The 16,173-nt window shown below is 30.0% G+C and overlaps 1 protein-coding gene across 1 annotated transcript in view; it reads right to left on the bottom strand.

The window, feature by feature from the left end:
• Positions 1-1,044: 1,044 nt before the first annotated feature.
• The window catches only part of LOC113376110, a 27,632-nt gene continuing 12,503 nt past the window's right edge, over positions 1,045-16,173 (bottom strand). The window contains exons 4-8 of the mRNA XM_026616037.1: positions 15,163-15,403; positions 12,857-13,060; positions 2,519-2,754; positions 1,448-1,642; positions 1,045-1,160 (exon numbers count right to left, since the gene is read on the bottom strand). Coding sequence (XP_026471822.1) covers positions 1,075-1,160; positions 1,448-1,642; positions 2,519-2,754; positions 12,857-13,060; positions 15,163-15,403 — 962 coding nt within the window. The 3' untranslated portion in view covers positions 1,045-1,074. The remainder of the gene's footprint in view (positions 1,161-1,447; positions 1,643-2,518; positions 2,755-12,856; positions 13,061-15,162; positions 15,404-16,173) is intronic.

Here is a 16,173-nt window from a genome sequence, read left to right as displayed (position 1 = left end):
TACCTATGACATTATATCTTGTATTTTTCGATTTATATAAGTTCCATTCAATTTTCTTTATAATTGATTTGAAAAAAATAGCAACTGTTAGTTTGTTTTCTTAATTTTTGTTAATTTAACTATTCAATTTCGAAAAAACCGGGACATCCGGGACAAAAAATCAAAATCCGGGACAAATATTGTTTTAAGAAAAACCCGGGACACAAGGTGGAAATCCGGGACTGTCTCGGCCAATCCGGGACGTATGGTCACCTTACTTATAAACACAGAGAAACGTAGAAAATGAAAAAATATTAGCATTGCATTAGAGTTATAAATATTGTATGTAATGAATTATAAAACTAAACAATATTTTTTACAGCGATTTTCAGATAAAATCTATATTTTAAAATTTTTGCAAAAATAAAGTTTATTTTGAAAAAGTTACGTTCAAATTTTTCATGCCAAGATACCGCAAACTGCAGGTAAATCTTCTTTAAAATTTTAACAGGTAAGTATAAATCTAAATAATATATAGAATTTAATTTCTTTAACCCATTTAGAAACTTTGTAGACACAAAAGTTGGCACATGAAACCACGGGCGTAGCTAGGGTCCGTTGCACCCACCTAAAAAATCATCCTAGTAAAGTTTGTTCCCATACTAATACCCTGGCTACGCCCATGCATAAATACTCATATATGCAATATTAATGAATCACTAGTAGTGTGTTTAAATTGTAGATAAGCTCTTTTCAAAATTATGCAAAGTGCGCGTGTTTCTAATAATTTACTGACTCACTTATGTTAGATACTATTTATTAAAAATAATTTTTAGTTAATACAAATCTATTTGCTACAACAGAACGCTAACTATATACACGTCTTCTGTGAATTGCATACTATATATCAGTTACATGTAGAGCATATTATCAATAATCAGATTTTTCAACAAAATATTGGTCCCATATTGTACGTGATATACTATTATTGCATATGTGAGCACATTAAGCTACTGCAGGAACAAACGGACTTCAACGCGCCCAATCTATGCCTGGTGAACTTTCATATTCCTGGTAATTTCCTCTGATCGGAGGTCATGGATGTAACTGCTGCCGAGGAAATACGGACACGTACGACACACGCGGCGGATTCTTCTCGATCACTGGACGAAAGCTGGTTCCTGATATCATGAATAGTTTTTTTTTACGAAATCAACGTATATATATTGCAAAGTGCAAATAAGCAACAAAGTGATCGAGTAATATAATTGCTACCGGAATTCCAATATTGATTACAAAAAATATTTTGCCTTTAATTAATAGAAATGCATTACCTTTATACGTGCGTTTATCTTATTTCTACTTTATACCGAATATAAAATAAATATACGCAAACTTTCATATCAACTATTGTTAGAAATTATATTATAATATGTGCGTGCAAATAAAAAAATAAAATTAATTTTACCTATTGTAACTCTTCTTAAAGGCCTTTCTTTGAGTGGAGGGTCGTAGTCTGCACCATAATTGTATCCAGGCTGAACCACTGCTGGTTTGACCTGCTGCACATTATTACGTTTTTTGCGCTTGTGATAGAAAATTTCTCCTGCTAAAGTGATCATTGCCAATACCAAACCAAATATTGTTGCTATAAAAACGCCACCTAAAAGGTAATCATTATAATTACACAACATACTTAATTTATGGATAATTTTGCAAATAATCAAATACTTAAGAAGATACTCGTTTATTAAATATAATGTATGCGTTATGAATATTAAAGAAATGGTTGTATTTATTAAATGAAAGTTTTAGCTTTTGATATTAACTTTTTTTTGAAAATTTAGAAAAGAAAATTTTAGGTATAACTCAGCGACAAATGAATTAAAAGTGAAAAATTGTGTCATTTTTTATTGAAAATTCGACGCTCTGCAAATTTTTTGAAGTTTTTTTCATGCTATTTCCATTGATTGAATTGCGCACTATCTAAAAGGCAATATTAAGAGCTAAAACTTTCAAAAAATTGTTTTTTATCAATTTGAAACCATTTGAGCCCTTGGAAGCAAGGAAATTCAAAAATGTACATATTAAGGACCACCCTGATGCATATAATATATATATATATATATATATATATATATATATATATATATATATATATATATATACATATTAATAAATATGTCTCTATACACATTTATTATGCAAATCATTCTCAATGAGTTCATAATTCACCATCAACTCACGTATGCAAATAACGAAAAAGCTAGTTTTTACTATACCGATATACTGGTCTAAAATTAGACATTTGCTTACTTACATATTTTTATAATTATTTATTTCTTAAAGAAAATTTTGATAAAGTTGTGATCTCGCAACATGCATAAAATTTCCAAATTTAATACAAAATATCTCGCTTTATCAATTAATGCCTTTCTGATAAATTAGCATGGTGAATTATCATTCTCAAGTTTTTGGTAGTTCAATAATGATCATAATATGTTATAAAAGTGCATTTAAGTAGACTCATTAAATTTACCAAGACTTTCTAGTGTGATGCCTTCGCTATCGTCTGTATTCGGACAAAGGCCTTTAGCAGATTGATTCCAATATTTATTAGACAACTGTTCAAAATATCTGTCTTTCTGAAGATCTAAAATTTTTCGGCTGATCTCATCTTGTAAATGGCTTCCTTGCTGAACAGCTACTGCATACGGTTGCTCAGCAAATATCTCTCCTACCTCGGTGAGATTACAATTCCGTGTTACTTCGTATCTAAAAATAAAAAAAACAAAAGAATAATGTTACTTTTTATCCAAAAATACCAAAATTTGCTCAATTATATAGCCATTAAATTATCATTTTTTGTAATATAAACAATTATTTTATAAAAAGTCACCTACAAATTATTTACTATTTGTATAATTATCTACTAATTATTTAATTTTTGTTATCTGAAATGAATAAAATATATAATAAATGATTGAGTGATGATTTTGCTAAAATACAAAAGTTACACAGATCAGGTATTTCGAAGTTGCAGTACGTGTTTGTACGTGATCGAAAACTTAAACAATTTATAGATAAAAGCATAATATTTTGGAACAGAGGCAGATTGATGCAAAAAATCTTTTGTAAAATTCATAAAAATATTTCAGTATTTCTGAAATTAGTTTAGATTCATATAGCTATGAACTTTTTGTCGCATATAATACTGGCCATAACTTCAGAATTCTTAAAATTTTGAATTTTAGCTCAAATCAAACTTCTAGATTTATTTAAAAAGTTAAATAATATCCAACAATAAAAACGTGTAGATTTAAAATATTTTATTATTTTCCGAATATTCATTGGCAAATTTTAGCAAATAGTTTGTGTTTTTTTGTATTAGATTTTACTGGATGTCAAATCCGGCTCGAAGGACCAATGTTTTTTCAATGGTTGTTTGATTGAATTTTGAAGGACCAATTTGTTGTAAACACTTTAATTTGTAACTTTATGTATTTATTTTATATTAATTACAAGTTATAACTATATTTACAATAATTTCAATGTTGTTTTTAATATCGTATTGATTGACTTGATTTTTTATATGATTTTGGATTAATAATATTTTGTTTCTTTTAATATAAATCGCACGCTTTGATATGGCGCGAACAGTTTGTGTATATAATTTCTACAACAAATTAATATGTATTTATTTTTGAAGTATGATTTAACTTTAAAGTAAATGTAATGAATGTGGTCTAGAAATTTCTTGTCCCGGATTCGATCCCAACCTTTGGCTAGCAGATTTTCACTTGAGATCATGGATGAGAATAGCCAATACCCTGTTGAGGGTAGCAACAAGGGGCATTGTTACAATATAACACACACACACACACACACACACACACATATATATATATATATATATATATATATATATATTTAATATAACCACCACACGTAAGAGAATGTTTAAATCGATGGGTTGCCTCTAATGACACATTAGGTAAGTCTTCAACAAAAAGTTTATAAGGCAAGTAGTTCTAAATATTTCTGATTACTGTTGAAATTAATAAATATAAAAAAATCAATTACAAACTTGAAATTAAATTCAATGAAAGTTACAAATTTCATTGAAAAAATATTGACTATTAAATATATAGAGAAATCTGTTTGCAAAAATATTTGAATGCTGTAACGTGAAAAATAATAATAGTTGTACGTAATTTATTTATTTATATTTATTAGTTCTCTTCAGTTCTAATCATATGTTACGTACAATGTTTTACAAATTTTGTTTTATTTTTTTTAAAACAAGTGGCAATGCGCTACTGCAAGTTAGTCAAGAGAAACAATGCATGATAAATCGCATCGCAAAGTAAAGCCCGGAGTTGTTTAATTCTATGCCGAGCGATTCGCAGTCGGAGGAATTTTACAATCAATTAAGTTAATGCAGCGCATAGAAAACTGTACAGTACACGAGTGGAACGACATTGTTACTATAGTTCACTGTTTCCTCAAATAGGTATCGCTAATTTAAAACCAGGTGGGTGGGACGTCAGCTAAAAATTTCAAAATATGTTTACTTTTACTTGTATATCCTATCACGAGAGTAAAATTAATTAGTGTCGACCTATGTCAAGGATAATATATCCTACATTCACTACTAATTTAGAAAAATCTTAAAATATAGAAGACAATCTTAAAATTTAATTATAAATAAATATAATTTTTAACTTTCCGTAGGGTAAGCTACTGTAATAGTCCAAAAATCAGAAATGAAAATTTTGCATATTTTCACGTTTCAAAGGTTTTTGAACATTTTGGCATACCTCAGAAAAAATGTGTGTGTGCGTGTATGTATGTGAGTGTGTATGTGTTTTGTGTTGATACAATTTTTTGTCTACGTTTTCAATTGATTTCAAATATTATAAAAACATTCGATTTCTACTAATGAGGAGACGTGCTGATTAGTGTTTGACAAAGATAAATCCAGCCGTTTCGAAGATAGGAAGCAACGAGTGCAGAAAATAAAAATCGAATTTTTAAAAGCATTCAATTCGTAATAATGGCGAGAAGTGGTGATTAGTTTTTGCCAAAGAGAGATCCAGTCGTTTTGGAGATAAGAAGCTAAATAAGCAAAAAAGTGTAATTTTTGAGAAGACGAAGCATCTCATTTGAATGATTCAAAAACTCTTTTGCTTTTATTGACGAAACGATTGTTTTTGGAGAAAGCGAAAACAATTTTTTTTATTTTTGAAAATCGAAAATAATACGGATTTTAATTTTAATTCCAGCAAAAATTCTAAAGCTTACTTATATACTCAAAATATCACTTTTTTCAATATCCTTCGAATATTTCATTACGGTATAAGAAGTTACAGCAATTTGCCTTAAGGCACGATGCCATACACTACTAGTTTATATATCATTTTACCAGACAAACAAAAACTATGTAATTTACATATGTTAAAATACAATAGTTTTAATGTTATTTAGGTATAGTTATTACATAACGTAGTGCATTACCATATCCATTTCATGTATTTTTGTTGTTTTTTTTTGTTTTTAATATTAAAATAAGCAAATTGTAAGTATTTTTTAATTTTTACTTGTAATTTTTCAAACTCTTTTAAAATTAATTTAGTTCCAGTAGATGAAGAATAGGACTACAGATGAGATGTATGGATTAGAGAATATTATTTAAAGAAATTTATGTTTTTCATAAATATCATGTATATATATATATATATATATATATATATATATATATATATATATATATATATATATATATATATATAATTACTTAAAATCAGCATAACAAATTACTAAATACACTAATACAAACGCAGGGATTCGTTTTTCTCCAAAAGTAGTAGATTTTTCTGAATATTATCAGTATTCTCTTAACTTTTCCTGACTTTTCGTTCAAAAAGAGAGAAAAACTTGTGATTTTTTTAAATCTTTTTTAACTTCCCGTAGGGTAAGTTATTGTAATGGGCCGAAAATCGGAATTGAAAATTTTTACATTTCTCGACGTTTTGAAGGTTTCTGAACGTTTTGGCATACCTCAGAAAAAATGGATGTGTGTGTGTGTGTGTGTGTGTATGTATGTGTGGATACAAATTTCCAGTCACGTTTTAGGGCGCACGGATCAACCGATTTGAATGGTTAAAAAAACATTCGATTCCTATTGATAAGGAAAAGAGCTGATTAGTTTTTGGCAAAGGCAGGTCCAGCCGTTTCGGAGATACGGAGCAAAGAGTGCAGAAAATAGAAATCGAATTTTTGAGAGAACGGAGTATCCGATTTGAATGATCTAAAAAACATTCAATTAGTAATGATTGGGAGAAGTGTTTATTAGTTTTTGGCAAAGGCAAGCCCAGCCATTTCGAAGATACGGAGCTAAATATGTAAAAAATGGCAGTTTTTGAGAGAACTAAGCGTCCGATTTAAATGATTCAAAGAACTTTCTGCTTGTCTTAACAAAATAATTTATTTTGAAAAAAAAAATTTGTTTCAATTTTTTTTTTTTTTTTTTTTTAGTTTTTTTTTTTTTTTAGTTTTTTGTATATCGAAAATATTTCAGATTTTATTTTATTATTTTATATTAGACAATGATACAATATTTATAATAATCTATTTGAAAATATTCAGTATTCAACGGGAAGTTCCAGCAATTTGCCTTAAGGCACGATGCCATAATTGCCTCAAGACAGTATTCCACTTACAGCTAGTTTTTATTATTTTTCAAACATAAATCAAAACTATCGTGTTCCATATGCAGTTGTGACGTAATTTCTCGCATCCTACCATTATTAAAAAAAACATACATCGTGGTTATCCTTTCTGTTTGTGATAAGATTATTACTAGATGTTTCTAATAGTAATGAGATATATATTGCAGAAATGCTCATTAAAAATCATATTTTGATCTATATTTTCAAAATAAAACTAATATAATTACTCTTAATATCAGGCGAAAATTAAATCTAGAAACTTGCGGTTTTCAAGGTCAAAGCTCTTATTACTGCGCCATGATTAAGCCCTGAAGGACAATGGAATAACAACATTTCACTTCCACTCGGATTTACTGGGTTCGGGATTTGAATAAAAAGTTCATTGAATAAAAGTTCTAGGTGCATAACCATAGTTCCATAATATGATCGTTTCTGACATTATGAAGCACGTTCGTTTATTTGCGAGCTTAACTATAAAACTCATGTAAATAAATACTATTAAATGTTTATGGGCATATTTCATGTTCCATTTTATGTTCTGAGAGATTGATATGAACCGAAATCACTAGACAGTATAATATACTGATGATGAGAAATATATAGCCCAGATAGTATTCGCGCCTTCAGAATTAAAGAAATAAAAAGTTATTAATTCCATGTGTTATGTGGCATTGAAGTCTGCCAATGCAAATCAAGTACGGACGAGCATCGTTATATAACACATAAAAACTATTTACAGCAGCGAAACGTGCAAAAGGGAAATTTGAATGCTTCAAATATTTTGTTGTTCTTTTTTTCTTCCAAACTCGATATCATTAGATACAAAACTATTTCTTCAATGAATTAAACAACTAATTATTTCCTGTCCATCTACATCATATAAAAGTATCAAATTTATATTTTGATTCGACTAAAAGTGTAGAGACTTAACAAGTATTAAATATTTTTATATATGTCTTTAATGATCAGATACTATAAGGAACGCAAAACCAATTAATTAAAACTAACAAACCAAATGACTCCTGAAGAAAAATTGAAGAAATTCCTGTTACATATATATAATCAAAAAAATTTAAGATACAATTATTTAACGTCCAACTTGATATTGAGCGGTAGCGATAACTATTTTCACTTGGAAATCTGTCTAGGGACCGATTCTGCCGCATAACAGAAAGATGTTATGGCAAGACCATGTTATGAAGAACTTTCCTTACAAAATATTGAAAAAAGCCATGGGGTTAGTGTGCAGTCAGGCGTATTTCTCAGATTGTCACATAAAAAACCTAACCTAGAAATCGCACAAATGTAACAAAAAAACGATCTTAGATAACAGGGTGTTTCTGACTTCATATCATACGAGTGACGTTGCAGTTTATGTGTAAAACGCCTGAATACACAGCAAATACATGACATTTTGACAGTATTCAGTATGATTCAGTAGCATAATGTATGCAAGTTGAAGAGTAACATGGCTTACCCATAACATTTTTCTGTTATGCGGCAGAATCGGTACCCTAAAATATGTTTCCAAGTGAAAAAGACTCTTGGCGAGCATTGTGCATCTAATAAAATAATACATAATCAATATTAGATTAATTATAATAATAAATTATTAAAATATAGATAGGTTAAGTCTATTTTCAGCACTGGGACGAGCCACCTGCAATATTTTTTTAAAAAAAAACAAGAAGGTGCGGTACGAAAAGGTTGAAAATCTCTGGGTTAGCAGGTGGGTTATCATTTAAATACGAGCGAAAGTTCTGATTGAGGTTTGATGAAAATTGACTTTTAAAAAAAATATTTTTATTATATTTTGAAATATTTGAAATAAAATTTGAATGATATTGAAATTTTGAACTTTTTTTCAAAGTAATCGTGCTGCTTTAGCTGCGTAGAGACAAAATATCGAAGCGCATAAGCGCCGCGTCGCAGTCGAGCGGATAAACAATGTTACGTAACCCATAGAACTGCAAACAAAATTTATACTTATTATTAAAATCTCCATAAAATATGTGAGAATTTGATGTACGTATATTTAAAGATCATTTTTGACCGCTAAATGGCTTTTTACTCGATCTCTGAAATCGCTAAACCTGCTTTCCCAAAAATTTAATCAGTTCTTCATTTTATCAATAAAAGTAAAATGTTTTTTGAATGATTGACGACTCGAACTGCCTTCTTCAAAAACTAATCAGCACGTCTCCTTATCAAGACGAATCGAATGTTTTTTGAATCGTTCAAATCGGTCAAACCGTGCTCTCAAAATCGTCGACAAAAATTTGTATTCCAACACACACACATACATCCATTTTTTCTAAGGTATGTCAAAATGTTCAGGAAACGTAACGATATATAATTTCATTTTCAATTTCGATTTTTTGCGATTACTATAACTTACCCTACGGGTAATTTGAGTGAAAATAATCTAAAGAAAATAAGGTCGGAGATAAATAAGGAATATTATGGGAGCCTGAATTAAGTGGTAATATTCGAAAAAGTTTGTGGGTAGAACCTCAAAAAACATGAACCTGCGAAAGGAATTGCTCTTTAATAAGTCACCGCAATACAGGTACATTTATAGAGTATAGTGTAGAACAATATATTAATAAAACATTACCCCCCTCAGTAACTATTAGCCTATATAATGCTTATCATAATTGTTACGTTTCTATTAAATAGTCATAATTTTTAGTTTTATAGTTTGATTAATATACTGACACGAGGCGACGCCATGAATTTATCGAGACCCGTAATTATCGCATAATAGATTAATAAAGGCATAATTAGTCTAGTGCGTGCTGCACACAATAACGAATAACTTTACGACGTATGTAAATTAGATTTGAATATGACAGAAGTAGCATTTTGCATGCATACATGTACTAAGAACGTTCATTTGGAAGCAACGCTTAATATTGGTATATTTAAAAAATAAATATGTAAATGAAAAGTATAGTTAATTCAATTATATATACTTAATAGTCATACTAGCACCAATTAGGTTTAAAACCATATTCGTGTAGAAAATATGAAACAGGTGAAAATCGAATAGGTTGATAATTTTATTATAATAAGTAGGGGGAAGTTCCCAAGTGGCGGACACCTAAGGTTATTTATAAATAAATAAAAAAATAATTTACGAAATGTTTATTAAATTATGATTTATGTTATATAACAAAGTTAGAAATCAAACTAATTTAACAAAACTGCAATCTTTGCTAAAAAATAATTAATACCATCAATCAAACTTTGGTATCAAAAGAATATGATTTTAACCAGTGGCACCTAGTACCGGACATTTCAAAATAACCTACATTGATCACATATGTAGCCATCTACACTGTCTCCACATATGTGTGTTTGACGAATATTCTTAGATATTGCAAAAAAGTCACTATTCATCCACCCTTTTGGCTGGGCCACACCGATGCTCTCAGCTGGTGCATTCATTATAAGCTTTTCATTCTTTGACTAGGAAATACCAAAAATGGGTGCATGTAGTGACCGTTAGCACTCATACAGAACAAAATTAAATAATTGAAATAAATTACGTAAATTCTCACAAGAAATATCAATATGTTTACTGTCCGGCACTAAGGGACGACTTAATGCACCTACTAAAATTGGTTAAAAGATCTAATAATATTTCACCATTTTACGGATAACAATCAAGTACAACTTTTATCTTTGCATACCACTCAAATGTAAATGCATAAATATGCTAGAATTACTTCCATTGATATTTAGGTGACGCCGTGATTTTGCGCCTGAAACAGGAAAGGTTTGCTCTCGCCGTGGCCGTGTGCGTCACAGACGAGGCTTGACGCTTGATCCTGTACCTGTGTGCCCCCGTGCCCCTTTCACTTGTATTTTGAAATGAAAAAATTTATACTCGCTTAAATAATACGTATTAAATAGAATGTCGGATACTTGGTGCCGTCCGGCGTTACGGGACTTTCCCCTACATAATATCAAAAAAAAATATATATACCTTTAAAAATATATCTTAGTTAGATCATGTGTGCCATAAACACCAATATTTTTTATATTATTTGATTGTAGGAAAGTGACAAGAACGGCTAGACCTGAATCAGATATCGATCCAGCTTCGAGTAGTTTGATGTCAAGCAGTAGTGATAATGGTTTTCACTTAGAAATATAGATAGCAATATCAATATGTTAATTATTAAATTAAGCAGTAGTGACATCGGTTTTCACTAAAAAATATTTCTGATCCGGCATTGCTGCATCAATAAAATATTCGTCCTATTACCGAAAATGTCATAATATTTCGAGATGCGACAACTGTTAGGGTTGCCATCTGTAGAACCGACTAGTATTAATTCAAAACAGCACAACAGCTTATATGACCCTGATCCCAGCAATGCCCTGATCCGGCATTGCTGCATCAATAAAATATTCGCCCTATTACAGAAAATGTCATAATATTTCGAGAGGTGACAACTGTTTGGGTTGCCATCTGTAGAACCGACTAGTATTAAGACAAATCAGCACAACAGCTTATATAATCTTTAAGTTTTATTTGCAGTTCAAAAATAATAATAAAAAAAGATTTGATCACAACTCAAGGATCTCATAAGCCGCTGCGATGATTTGACTTAACTTAATTTGCAGGTTCATGTAGATTGCAATATCTCAATATGATGAATTTTATTATTATTATTTTTGTAATAGAGGTGATTTTTTATTGATTTTTTATTAATGACAGACAAGGGTTATTTCCACTTGGAAACATTTGCTATCTATGATGTCACTCCTGGTTGACATCAAGCTGCCCGAGGAGGGTATCCAACTTGAGATCTATGATTGAGACCTAATCACGGAAAAGCCCATAAACACCAATATGCTTCAAAACCAACAGTCAAAAGATGCCGCTTAATAAGATCACTTATCGTCAGAAGTATTGATACAATCATTAATGAGCCGATTCTGCCGCACAACAGACCAATGTTATGGCAAGGCCATGTTACGCTCCAACTTGCATACATTAAGCTACTGAATCATACTGAATACTGCCAAAATATCATGTATTTGCTGTGCATTCAGGCGTTTTACACGTAAATTGCAACGTTACTCGTATGTTATGAAGCAGAGTCAGAAAGGCCCCGTTATCTAACATCGTTTTTTGACATTTGTGTGGTTTGTGGGTTAGGTTTTATATCTGACAAACTGAGAAAAATGCCTGACTGCACAGCAACCACATGGCTTTTGTCAATATTTAGAACGAATTGGGAAGTTCTTCATAATATAGCCTTGCCATAACATTGGTCTGTTATGCGGCAGAATCGGTCCATAAACTAAAATATAAGTAGTATATGTCAATCACAATATATTTGATTATCGATTAGGTCATTAAAAAAAAATTTTAAAAAATTTACATATAAACGTTTATATTGAAATTAAATGTATGTCTATGTAAGTTTAATCAAGATCTCCAATCAATGAAAAGCTGACCTTTGCACATGCAATATATAATAAATCTAGTTCTAATCCGGTTGGTGTATCATGATCATAGTAATATTCATATAGGAAAATTTACGAGAAAATGGGATACATCGGCGAAAATTGGCTAACGCTCAAGACTAACTGTCATAATTAAATAAATGATCGTTTTGTTCTATTTGCAACAACACTCCAGACATCTCTAGCAATAATCTATATGCGGTTCACGAGCCAAAAGTAATGTCTACGCATAAGATAAAACGGTTAGCGAAAGCGAAGGCACTTATAAATCAGAAGAGCTGGTGGAGAAATCGTTTAATAGTAATATTGTCGAAAATATGCCAGATCAGATTGCTGATATTTTCTAATTACCTATACAGGCTCGTAGAAGGAAGCAGAAAGTTTAAAAGAAAAATAGATAGGCCATACCAAATGGTGAAAAAAAGATTCAAGAATATGTAGTAGTAGCTGGTAGGTAACCGGTACTCCATTCATTTTTCTACTATAATTTTTCAGTTAATAAATGTTTGTTGAGAATTACATTTTGTTTTATTTTTCAAATCAAACATTTATAAATCGCATTGATTACTTTGAGGCTTTCAGTATTATTATTTTCAATAAATCCTCTACCAACTATCACTCTATTCATTACATGTGGGTTGTGTACTAATATTAGAACTCACTTGATTTCCGCCGAGTCGTGAATGAAAGCGAAGTCGGCGTCTTCATGTTGATTGACTTTTAAGAAGCCGACGGTAGCGTTTTCCACGGGCATCGATGAATTGATGGCCATCAAAATGTGGCCATATTGTTCCTTGATTGGATAATCCCAAACGCGATACTGGGTTTGGTCACTGGTGCTGTTTAGAGTAATTTCTTTCCAAACCCTAAAAAGATGAAAACCTTATTGTTACAAAAGTTCTTACTAAGTCCACACTGATATCTTTCACATTGATATATTTTATTTTATAAATTATCGCTAGTATCTTATGTAAAAATTTATGACGCAAAATTTTGGGAGTTCCTTCAAATCTTGGGAGCTTTCCTCGAGTTTGTACAGCTTATACAAATAATCGCATTATTACTAATAAGATGAGCATATTTTTTCAAGTCAAAACCGGGACAGTAATTTTTAGGTATGCTAATCAGGGTCGGGATATGGAGGGTTTTTTAAATGCCAAAACATTCTCTTTATAATTATTTAAAAATAATTAGCACTCATTCCAGACAGTGGAAGGGAGGGTTTTTTAAATGCCAAAACATTCTCTTTATAATTATTTAAAAATAATTAGCACTCATTCCAGACAGTCAAAAAGTTCATTTCCATATTTATTGTTAATTTTCGTAGAATTAAAAATAGAAGTTCAAAATTAAGAATGTGAAAGGCTATTTTAACCCGCCTTTTTCATGTTGTACATATCATTTTCAGATATTTGATGGTTAGTTGTAATTTTATTATCAAGTAAGTGCGAAGATTGAATTTATTCTATACTTTTCGAAAACCCGGGACAATCCGAAACAAAAGATATCCGGGACAAATATTGCTTTTAGAAAAACCCGGGACACAAGGTGGAAATCCAAGACTGTCCCGGCCAAACCGGGATGTATGGTCACCTTATTACTAACATTTTGAAATATTCAGAGAATCATCAAAAAACTGTTCTTTTATTTGGTACTTTGGATTTAAAATTATTTTGTACATTGATTCATTTTTAAATTAATTCTTTTAAAAACCACTTGGCAAAAAATACGCTAGTTGTTTTTTATTATTAATAGAATAAATTCATCTCTGTAATTCTTCAATTATTGATTATGACAGTAATTGATATCTGATGAACAAATATGAAATGTAAAATTTATGATAATATTCGGGGTGTTCTTTTAAAATATTGTGGGATTCTTTGTTCAGCTTATATAAATAATCGCTTATTAATAATATTTTGAAAAAGAAAATTTTCTTTTTTTATTATTTGGTACGAATTTAGAATTATTTCTTTAAATTCTTTTAAAAACTACTTGACAAAAAAATTATGCTAAGTTTTTAAATCATCAATAGAAATTATTAGGTATTAATATATTTTAGTACTCAATTATTATTTATCAAAGTTACTAACATCTGATATTAAAATTTGTGATGCTCTTATTTTTTAGGTATTTCTTTAATTGTTGACGGATTCCGTTAATAGTAATATTTGGAAAATGATCAAGAAATGTTTCTTTTAATTAAATTTTGGATTATTTTATGCATTGATAAATTATCGTCAAAAAAATTACGCAAGATTTTTTAATTATTATTAAAGCTGATTATTAACTTAGTTTTTTAGTACTCAATTATTAATTATCAAAGGTACTGATATTTGATATAAAAATTTGTGATGCCTATAATTTGGGGAGTATACTTAAATGTTGGAGTTTTCCCTTATTGTACAACTTATACAATTAATTGCATAAATTGTAGGACTTTAAAGAATTTGGGAATATTTCAAGAATTTTCGATTTTTTTCCAAGAAATTCTTCTTTTTTCATTATTTTGTAACATATATTATCTTCATGTAGAATTATTTTGTACATTTATAAATGAATTCTTTCAAAAACCACTTCCAACAAAAAAATAGGTTCTAATGTAATTAATGTATTCTAAATAATTACGGAAATATTATTAATTATTAATACGAACATTGTTCTCATTCCAAAATTGTTTCTAAATATCACTAACTCGATAAAATTTCTTATAAATTCCCAAAAAATCAACTCTTAAAATTTGTAAAAAAAATGATTATTTGCACCAATCTGTTAAAAGTGCAAACTTGAAAATGCAATTCGAAAGCACTTATTATTTAAAAGTTAAAGCCTCATTATAGTAAAATTAACTGTAATTAGTAACTGTTTTTCATGATTTCCCACAATTGCCTATTAATTGAAGAAAGGGTTCGACAACCCTAACAGTTGTATATGTTTGCAACAAACCCTGCTGTGTTTTATACAGTACCGGTACAATGTGTCCTCTGCGAACTTCATGTTGATGAAATAGCGATGTGTGTCTGAATTCGCAACGACGGTGTAATTAATCCTGGATTGTCTGGCCAGTTGTTCCAATGACTGAACGGGCGCCTGGAATATATGAGACACGAATGCTTTATGATGGCGTGCGACGCATCGAATGGGGAATATGCATTTTTTTACTGTAGAAAAAAGCTTTAATTGACCTGACTTATATACTAAATCTAAGACTAACGTAAATAAATTAATTATTTAATATAGCGCATTATTTAGTTGTTTAGAAGCACCAGGATTTAAATTTCTCTGATAAATTAATTATAGGACAGAGCAGTGCACAAAGGTTCAGTTCATATTTGAGCAATTATATTGTTAAAACCAAACCAATGATATCACAACTAAAAATAACCAACAAACAACTATCTGACTATGTTCAGTAAAACTCCAAGCCAATTCATCATTGTAGAAATGTTTCTAGCTGTTGTTCAAAAATTTGTCACATGGTCCGTTTACCCAATAGCCAAACTAAAATGAAAGAGTCAGGTGGCAAACATTGTTTTTACGTAATAATAGCTACGTTATTCAACCAATGCACATATAAATTTCATGAGTGCATTTTTTACAGAGATAACACTGTAAATAACCTTGATCTGGTATTTTGTCAGATATATTCTTCAGCAAATTTGGAATTTTACAAAATGATAGCTACGTTATGCAACCAAGCAAAATATAAATTTCATTGGTGCATTTTTTTACAGGAATATAAACTGTAAAGACCTTGATCTGGCATTTTGTCAGATAATTCTTCAGCAAATTTGGAATAGATTTTGGAATAGAAGATTTAATTTATATCTTGCAAAATTGCTTTTTTTCTAATTTCCTTTTTTATTAACTTAAATTGTTGCGACTCTTGTCAGTGGAAAGATTGAGGTGGTTTCCATTCATCCCACGATGGTGTGAGCTTCTATAGAATTATATAAAAAAAACTGTTGAATTTAACTGA

The sequence above is a fragment of the Ctenocephalides felis genome, unplaced genomic scaffold, assembly GCF_003426905.1.
Source record: "Ctenocephalides felis isolate EL2017-DRISC unplaced genomic scaffold, ASM342690v1 CF-g0.4_SCAFFOLD_01886, whole genome shotgun sequence".
Taxonomy (NCBI): Eukaryota; Metazoa; Arthropoda; class Insecta; order Siphonaptera; family Pulicidae; genus Ctenocephalides; species Ctenocephalides felis.
Note: the sequence above shows the minus strand (reverse complement) of the source record. Positions and strands in the feature narration are given on the sequence as shown.